This window comes from Fulmarus glacialis, unplaced genomic scaffold, assembly GCF_000690835.1.
Source record: "Fulmarus glacialis isolate BGI_N327 unplaced genomic scaffold, ASM69083v1 scaffold47901, whole genome shotgun sequence".
Classification (NCBI taxonomy): Eukaryota; Metazoa; Chordata; class Aves; order Procellariiformes; family Procellariidae; genus Fulmarus; species Fulmarus glacialis.
In genome coordinates, this window is record NW_009195572.1 from 1,264 (window position 1) to 11,049 (window position 9,786).

General features: G+C 41.1%; 1 protein-coding gene across 1 annotated transcript; it reads right to left on the reverse strand.

The window, feature by feature from the left end:
- Window positions 1–720: 720 nt before the first annotated feature.
- Window positions 721–9,284, reverse strand: ADSL (adenylosuccinate lyase; the record flags this gene model as incomplete). The annotated part of the gene is made up of 9 exons (XM_009588115.1): window positions 721–807; window positions 1,101–1,277; window positions 3,475–3,564; window positions 4,119–4,209; window positions 6,238–6,385; window positions 7,366–7,435; window positions 8,275–8,365; window positions 8,762–8,808; window positions 9,113–9,284. Coding segments are annotated over 9 exons (973 nt in total), but the record flags the coding sequence as incomplete, so codon positions are not given.
- Between the last annotated feature and the right edge of the window lie 502 nt (window positions 9,285–9,786).

The window sequence follows — 9,786 nt, forward strand, 5'->3', positions numbered from 1 at the left end:
CTTTTTTCTTTCCTTATCAGACAAAACTTACTTGCAGTAGAGAATGACTTTCACATGCCAGAGTCCATCTGCCATTCAGTATCAAGCACCTACAGCAAAGGACCTGGAAAAGTAAACCCATGCCTGGTTCCTAATCCATGCCTGTAAATATGATTTTCAGAAGCTACGGAGCCACAGGTGCAGTATTAAACCAGCAAGGGAGCACTGAAGGACCACCAATTTGATGAGCCAAGGAGTTCCATGGCCTCTCCCTTTCATTATTGCTAATTTTTTGGCCTATTTGCTCCCCAAATCACAGTACTCTGAAAGCCAGGAAAACCTTTTATCATCTTTTGAGACACCTGTGGAGAAAGTTTAAGAGCAGATGAGTAAGGTGGAAGTGGGCTCAGTTCCCCTTACCCCTGTTCTTCAACAAGTCATACATGAATGTCAGGCAGCACCTGGCATTGCTCTTTAAACAGCTGGCAGTGCTCTATAAGGGGCCAGTGAAAGGTGTTACCTTGTCACAATCAAGCATTTCTCAGTAACTCAGCACACAATAGATGGAGGCTTGATTAAACAGCAGACAAAGAATGAAAAGCCCATCTGGAATCAAGGTGGCTGTAAGCTCTGGGGGTTAAATGTACTGTAGAGAACCAAAATAATGTGACACAGTAAACAGACCTGGTTCAATAAGGCTTTTATTACCTTCCTGTACCCATACACCTTTGCAGAATATACCTAAAGTGCCAGCTCAATCTTCCCACCCATCTTGCTTTGGTATGGAATCAGCGCTGGTCGAACTTCCTCCTTCAGAAACTTTGCCACCTGTTGGAGAAAGATGGGAAAGAGAAAATTAGCAAAAGAAAGGGTTCCCTTCTCCTCCCCATTCAGACCTGCTTGTCTCACTGGGGTCTGTTTCACAGAGACACTTAGCAGTCTGACATGTCCAGAATCAAAAGTGTGAAGCCCACAGAGAGGAAAAACAAGAAAGCCAAGGAAAACGAAAGAGAGAAATGTGTCTGCCTTAGTAGTATGGGCAGAGGCACATAATACAAAAGGACATACAAAAGGACGCAGGATGAAACAACACATTGCATTACAATCCATAGCATGTGTACACTCAGAGGAGCACGTCCAGTGAAGGAGGAGGGATCCAGCAGGCTTTCAAGTTGTTTATGGATAGGGCTGAAGTAAGGATCAGCACGGACACGGGCAATGAAGTCATTATCACCCCCTTCCTGTTTCACAACAGCAGCTGCTTGCTGGGAGAGAACACGAATCTTCTCGTGGCAATCCTGTAGGAGCAGGGGGAAGAGAAGAGGAAAAGAAAAAAGTCATTCCATTGCTACTGACGGCACATGTTCATCCTGCTACCTTGTGCGGGAGGGAGAAATACCAAAGCGTACTGCACTGGACAGCATACAAATGAGACACAGCTTGGACTGCAGTGTCTCATACACCACTATATTAAAACAAGATTTTTTTCATCCTTCCACATCTGCCCCTTGAGGCTAAACCAGTCTGAATGACGCATGCGTTCCCTGTTCAATTATACCACAAACTTACAACACTGGAACCTTTACATTTCCTCAAACTCCCCAAATACTCTTAGGAGTCACTACAGGACTTTTTTTTCAGTTGTTCTATTCTGTACTTGCGTGATTTTTCCAAAGACAGACCGCAGTAGCTGTTCCCAAAATAATTCTACGAACTGAAAGACAGGAATTCCTTATTAACCACTAGTCAACCCCTGTATGGAACACCTTGGGAGCATAACAATGTAAAACCTCTACAGGTTTGGAAAAGGGAAAAGAACCTGTCTAACTTAACGAGCAGTGAGACTTCAGGACAGACTGAAGGGAAAAAAACCCTTATAAACCTGAGGGCCTTAAGACATTCTCTCCCAAAGAACCCTCACATGGCACTAAGACTGACAAAACCCTTATAACAATTTTTCTGAAACTCTTCCTAATCCTTTTATTTCCTGTGGAATCAATCTGTAAAAACAAGGGAACCCACAACTGTAGTCAGGGACCACCTGCAAAATCAGATGCTGCCATGCTGGCCCTAAAATACAGTCATGTGGTTACATTTACAGCCATGTAAGAATCTTCTCCTCACGTGTATTATCCTTGATCTATCTTCAATTAGGAGGAAAATGATCTCCTGTTCCTTGTTTCCTCCATCCAAAGGCCATCTTGCTCCAGCACTGACCTGCCTCAGGTGAACAGATCTGTCTTCTGGATGTTTAGGGGAGGGAGCTGTTCAGTGGTGGGGAAAGGACGTGAGTTTCTATGCCATGAGATGGGAAAGCATTGAAAATGTGCTGTTCCGGAGTTCCCGGCACATGAAAACACAATATACTAATGTGAACAAGAACAGATTTTGTAAGTGTACTAAACTCTACAGATTTGTAATCAAACAGCACCAGAAAGAAGGTAAGCCAATTACAAACACAAATGAAATTCAGTCTTCAATCTAATCAAAATAGAGAGGACTCTTTAGGTAAGTATGGGATACTTTAGAAAAAAACAGCTGAAAAGATAATGGAACTTATCCACATGATGTGACCCTTAATAAGTTTAGTTAGGAAGCTTACTGACTGACCCAGTGACAAACATCAGAGTCACGCGGGGAAGAAAAGAAAAAAAAAAAGGAAAAAGGATTTTTCCTGACTAACATCACGGGTGAGTTGCCAGAGTGTCTCAGAGAACTAGAAGCACATATCCTACTCAAAGCTTCTAGCAAACCCTTTTGCTATTACTATCTTGCAAGTTTAACTTCTGTCCCTGATGTGGAAATAATCATAGAAGGAAAAATTACTGTCTAAAGGTAAGTGAAAATGAGCTGGTTTATTAAGACGTAAATTTGATTATCAGTTTTAAACTGAATTGTGAAATTAAATGATAAGGAAATATAATCTAATTGTGTCTGGATTTATTTACTAAGGAAAACATTTAATTTCAATTTGCTTGAACAGAGAAAACTGAATGAAGCACCATAAACAAAGTTAATAATAAAAAGCACTATACTGAATTAGGGAAGAGTGACACATGAATGAATGGTTCAGAATGGTCTTACTTGCTTTTTTGTTAACAGCACTGATTCATTCTTTTCATTTATAAGGTAGCCAACTGCCAACATGTTCCATTTAAAGAATCCTGGCCTGTCTTCCACGTTCCTTCAAACATTTACAAAAGGAAAACGCCTACTAGTATCTAATATAAAAATAGGTCTCCCTTTTCTCCAGCTCAGACAGCCAGATTAGCTCAAACACACAGTGTTCCTAACAGTAAATACAGATCTCCACAACTGCTCTCTCCTCAGAGAGCAGAGCCTGGCTTTGCAGCACCAGTGTAATATTAATAACTCTGTGGGAGTAGGTGGAGAACAAAGAAAGGTGAGATGGTCAGGACAAGAGTCCAGGTACTTCTGTTTCTCAGGAGTGAAATGCCAGGCAGTGAACAAAGGTATTTTTGACTGCATTTGTACCTGACGATTGCCCCCTGCTTTCACCATCGCCATGATTAGATTCTCTGTGGCCATGAATGGCAGTTCCTGCCGGATCCTCCTCTCAATCACCTTAAACAAAACAGAACAAAACAAAGACAAAAAAGAAACAGCATTATAGCAATTCTGTAGACAACTGGGACTCCCAGTGAAGTTCTCCTCTCCCTTTGAATCTCCAGGACTGGACAATGATGCAAAGATAATTTCTCTTTTTGAACTTAGCTATGGAAATCCAGGTATTGAAGCTGATAATACTTAGAATCTATATCTTGTAAAGGACATTACTGTGGAAAAGATGTACAATGAATTTTGATTTTAAGCTGTAGGTAAATTAGAGGACAGTATGAGATCTTCCTTGACAGTATCTTTTGGCGGTGTTCTACAGATCCGTCGTAAATATCCTTTTTGAGAAATTTTTAATTTACTGCCTTTTGGCTTCAACAAGTACCCTTTCATGTCTGTCCTGCAAACAGTGAGAATATAGTGAGAATGGAGAGCAAAATTCAGCAACCATTTGAACTAACAGATAAAAATGTAATCCTTTGAGTGGGAGGATTTTTATACACTTTGGCATAGCTGCAACATTACCAAGAATGCAACACTGCACACATTATCTCCTGCTTTACCTTTGGATATACCACAAGTCCCTCGGAGATATTCTGCAGTGTACTCAGAATGATGTCAGCTGTGAGGAAAGCCTCAGCCAGACACACGCGCCTACGAAACACACATACCCAGGGCCCCAGTTAGCAATAAAGGCCATGTTCCAGCCTACCTCAGATCTAGCTCTTTAGTTTCTGTAAGTAATTCTGTAAATAGCATTACTGTGGCCCTAGAGCTGGAACTATTCTCCTTATAGGTGCTTCTTGTTGCTTAAAGGTCACAACCAGGAAAGCTAAAGAACATCTTATAGCAGTAGCTCTCAAGCTGGGGAGATGGGAGGGTTTGGGGTTTTTTTTTTCAGGGGCCAGTAGAAAAAGGGAGAGAGAGGAAGAGAAAGGGTAAAGGCGCACACAGAAAGCTCCAAGATAATTCAATGATTACACAGCTAGGAAAGAGGGCAGCAATTTACAGAGCTAGCAAACACGAGACTATCTTCCCCTGTGTTCCGTCTTGCCCTGTCTGTCTATTGATCCTACTCTCCAGGAGTAAGACATGCTGCACTGTCACGCTGTGCCTGGCTGTGCTTAGTGGGAACTTTCAAAGTGATCCATGCATTTGGCGGGGGCTTCCTCCAAGAGATCAGCTCCTGGCAACAAAGGAGGCTCCTGACAAAAAAGAATGACAAAAAGGAAAGGAGGAAGAGGAGAGGAATAGTGGGGACTGAGCTGTATCAGACAAAAGGCTCTGTGTCACAGTGCAGCAATTACAGCATCATCCATCTGTGACAGCAGTGCCTGGCCCTGCGATCTTTTAAAATATACTAGTACTTGAACTTTGTGCTACATTTAAGACCCCCAATTCTATCACACTGTCTTCAAAAGGACTTTGCTGTTTTGTAGGTTGATTGCATTTTCTCTGGCTTGCTCTCCTTTCAAAACACTATAGCTTTAACAAGAAAAATCCAAGGCACAGAATTTTTCAATTGGACTTTGAAGTGGACAAATGACCCTTTCTATTAGATGAGGTGAAAATAAAATCTGAAACATTCCAGTACATCTCTCAACACTCAGTAGCTATTGAGAAATAAACACACCTTATCAACCAGTATCCAATTTCTTAAATTTTTTTCTGCTGCCTATGCAGCTCTTTTCTTAACAAGACTAGCAGCTGTGGAGTAAAGTCCTTTTGGGAAAAGATCTTCTACGCTTTCATGAAATTTAATGCAGACATTATGTTTGTGGAGACATTTTTAAAATAACATTCTCATTAACAATCTGAACTCTAGTCTATAGCCAAAACAGCTGTTGTTCATTGTTCCACAAATCCTGTATCTTAGAAATTTAAAGATCTAAAGATTTCTAAGATTCTAGGAGATTAAATTCAGCAACAGAAGACTACTTTGAAACTAAGTAGTATTTACCTATTTCAAAGGAAAATAGGAGCTTTATGTGAATTTAGTACTCACTGGAAGATGGATGCATTGAATTTAATTGCTGTAATTTATTTGAAAATTATTATAGATAACTTTTGCTCATCTCAAAATAGTCATAATGAAGAATCAGAAAACAAAGCAAAGTTTGCTGAGCAATATCTAAAAGACCTGCACAGGTTTTCATGAAATATTACTTAAAAAAATAATGTTTGTGCTCTTTCTTTAGGATCTGAACTAGTTCTGTAAAGAACAACACTTTACAAAGAGATGAAAATAAGTTTCTTTAAATTATTTGGGGGGGTTAAGGGATTACAGATAAAATGTTGAATTATTCTTTAAGAAGTGAAGAGGAACAGGGTCAAAAAACACATTCAAAACAGACTGGGAGGAAAATTTGAGAAATATAAGAACTGCTATAGTATGCTGTTGAAACAGGAAGACTACGAAAGCTATTTATTATCATGGCTTCTGCATCCCTCCTTCTCTTTGCTGGTTTACTTTGCAGAAGATCTTGATGTTAAAAAAACTTAACAGTTTTCATCTGATCTTAGAGAGGAAACCAGTTTGTAGTCTCTAGATTCTATTGAGACTGCTTTTCATCAAGGTGGTAACCTGTGGTTTTAGTTTAAAAATAGTATTTTCTAAATACATTAAAAGACCTTCTTGCACAAGACCTTCTGAAATTGCTGCATTGCACGATCTAAACAAACCTGTTGGCACTGTCATCCAACGTTCGCTCAAACCACTGCACAGAGGCTGTTTGGAGGGGATCCAGCACCAGAGTCATCAGGTGTCGAGCCAGGCTGCAGCAGCGTTCTGAACGCATTGGATTCCTCTTGTAAGGCATAGCACTTGAACCTGTGAAAGGAGAAAGAGTGATGGAAACAGGACATAGAAGTAGCGCATTCAGGAAGAAGAGATGAAGGTCCTGCCCCAGATAAGAAAAATGTGTCAGGAATCATGTTTTTGACTAAAGCCTCAAAACATGATGATTTTCTAAAGACAAAATGGAATAAAGAAAATGACACCACCACACTTCCCCTTTAGATTAGAAACATCTTACTGTGAGGAGAAAAAAAGTGAGAAGACATTTTGCTACCACATAAAAAGAACAAATGGCCTTGATTTTTAATGCAGTATTTAGCACTGACTCTTTAGGCTACCCATGGCAACTTTAGCAGTGTTCAAGACCCCATCTGCTCAGTAACATTGTCCTTCAAAGCCAGATACTTATACTGCTGCCCGTTGCTCTGCTGAATGGATATCAAAACCAACCATAGAATGCAGAATGATTCAAATAAGAAATACGACAAAGGCTTAATTTGCCTATTCAATCCTATGGAACTGCCTGAACTTTCTTCCAGCCAAAACTCTGTGTTTCCTTCTCCCCTTCTACCAATGTCAGAATGACATCATTGGTATTCTTCTGGCAAGGATCCAGCCTAGTTTCATTATTCCAAATTTGTCTGTTTATAAAGACCAAAATGCTGAGTCAAGCTGAAAACCTACAGCTCCAGTTAGCTTCATGAGGAATGGAAAACACAGTACTCCTCAGACCCAAGTCTTCCTCTGTGGGGAATACGTGACTGCTTCTGCTCTCTCCTCAAACCCAGGAAGTGCAGAAATACAAATCTGATTTTAATTACTTAATATCCAGAAACCTTTGGGTAAAGTGCATTTTTTTTCCTTTAAAAAGGACCCAAAATACTAACAATGCCAAACCTCAGTTAATTTAAAGCAATTTCTGTCAGTGACATTTCTAAGTTTGCTTAAAAGGCTGCACCAACATAAATTAAAAGATACATACACCAGTCCAAGAAATGTCTCGCATCCCTTACCAATCTGGTCTTTCTCAAAAGGCTCCTCTATCTCCTTCAGGTTGGCCAAAAGACGAATGTCAGTACAAATCTAGAAAAAAGCCCAAGAAATTAACAAACAGAATCAAACTAACACATACCAATATATACTCCTGTTAGTGTTCTTGGAGAAGTGTTTGCATCTGTGTCCAAGAAGTAAATTGGGGACACAGTGAAAAATTTGACAAAAAAAATTGACACTGCAATCATACTTCCCGGCCTAAAAATCCCAGTCAAGAAAGTGTAAGGAAAGAAAGGTGTCCGCTGTATTAGAATAGAACAGGACTCCAAGAAGGGCAAATGTTCACAGGGAATGGAAGAGATACCAGGAGGGAACAGTGAAAATGCGTAACAAAATTACACAGTGATTTGCAAACACAGATAACGTGTGCTCACTGAACCAGCCAGTCTACAAAACTAAACCAGAAGAAAATACCACAGATCACTTTAGCCCAAGAGGAGGAAGAGGGAGGGAACAGAAATAAATCAATGAAAAGAATCCACAAGGACAGAGACAATAACACCATTATCAGAAAAGCAATTAATTAGGAGCAAACGGTGAAATTTAAAAACGCTTATATCACTAGGAAAGACATTTACTCTAACTGGATCAATTTAGCATAGATTAGACTAATATCTGGTGTGGGATTTGTTAACCCATCTTAGAATCTGCTCAGTAAACTTGCTTTATTTGCCACTGGTCTTAAGATCTTTGAGGTTTGATTACTAAGCAAGTACCCCGTGGTGAATTTACATGATCACAAAGAGAACAGCTGAACAAGGAACACCAATTAATATTTCTTGAGAACAGCGTTCTGCACCATAAGCATCTTCTCTTCAAGATCTAAAACGTTTCCCCTTTTTCCCAATGTATAAAAATAGTGTGCTCACCTTGTGTATAGATGCCCCAAGACTGGCCAGCACGGACAGGACTTCAATATCCACCTTGCGACTATAGGTCTGCCCTGTGACCATATAAGACCTAAAGATAAGCACAGAAGTTGAGTGCTCCAGACAGATACAACTGTACTGCAAGACTTTGAGCAAGGAGTGCCATAGCTCTTAAAGTGGAGGGTTGTCATTCTGCCCTGACGAGAACAACTTTGGATTCAGGCTGTCAATTTTGGGCAGCATGCAGATGGAAGAGAGAAGAGCAGAGGGAAAATGGACGGCCGTGCTTTGACAGGGAGACAAGCAGAAGTGGTCTATTTAGGAGGTGAAGTTTCCTGTGGGAAGCTGCAATTGGGAATGGAAGATCACAAAAGGAGATAAGTCAACAGCAGCACAGAAGTCAGTTTGGCAGCTAGGGGAATCTGGGCCACAAGAGTCACACTTTGTTAACACCAAATTTAGGTGAATGAGCATGCTTGTTACATACCGCTTAAATCCTGCCTTTGCAGTCACTAATCTGTCCAGCTCTTCAACCTCAGGGTGAAGAAAAAACCAAAACAAAGAGAACTCAGAATGCAACAACTCAGGAAGGTCAGCAACCACAAAAAGATCCTTTGCTTTTCTCAGTTTACTGTCAACAAATGTTATACTTGCTGGGAAGCACCCTCTCCCCAAATTCTGCTCACTTTCACACAGGGCCTTGTCAGCGGGACCCAGAGGGATTGCAGTGCCCTTGTGAATTTGATGCCAGAATCTCCATGTTCCTCCAAACAGAACAGCATTCCAGAGGGGAGAACTGCAAAGACTGTAAGTCTATGACCTGGGCTGTCTGACTTACTTTACTGTGGTCTCCCTCAAAGAGCTGCAAGAAGCTGGCTTGAGTGCCAGTGGTGCCTTTTACACCCCGAAAGCGCAGGTCATTCCGAGCCCGCTCCAGGTTCTGCAGGTCCATGCACAAGTCCTGAATCCACAAGCAGCAGCGTTTCCCCACAGTGGTGAGCTGTGCAGGTCTGAAAACAACCAAGAACAGAATGTGACTCATTGACAACTTGCACAATAACTCCAGAAGGGCCACAGTTTGCTGCTGAGTCTGGTGTCAAGACCTCCTTGCAGGTTGTCTCTCTGACTCCTCTGAGCAGAAATTAAAAAGACTGGGCTTACGGAGGAAGATGTAACAGCACATATGTATCACCAGTAAATGGTACTGAAGATATGATCATTCTTTTCAGGAATTAGATGTAATTACATCACGACAAAACAGTAATTGTAGTTTCTGTATGTGTTAGGGGATTAAGAAATAAGTGAGAATGGGTATCTGAAGATGTTTCACTACTACAGCCTTTGAGTTTCTTAAATAAAAGCGATCGGAGGCCCACTAGTCCGAATATCTAGAACGGGTTTCACGGCGTTTTTCCAGCACTCTGTCAAGCGGAAAAGCCTCAGTCAGTGCAAGTAACGCGACATCCCGGGCCCGCTCCCTGCGCCCCCGCGCCCCGCGCCCCGAGCTCCCGC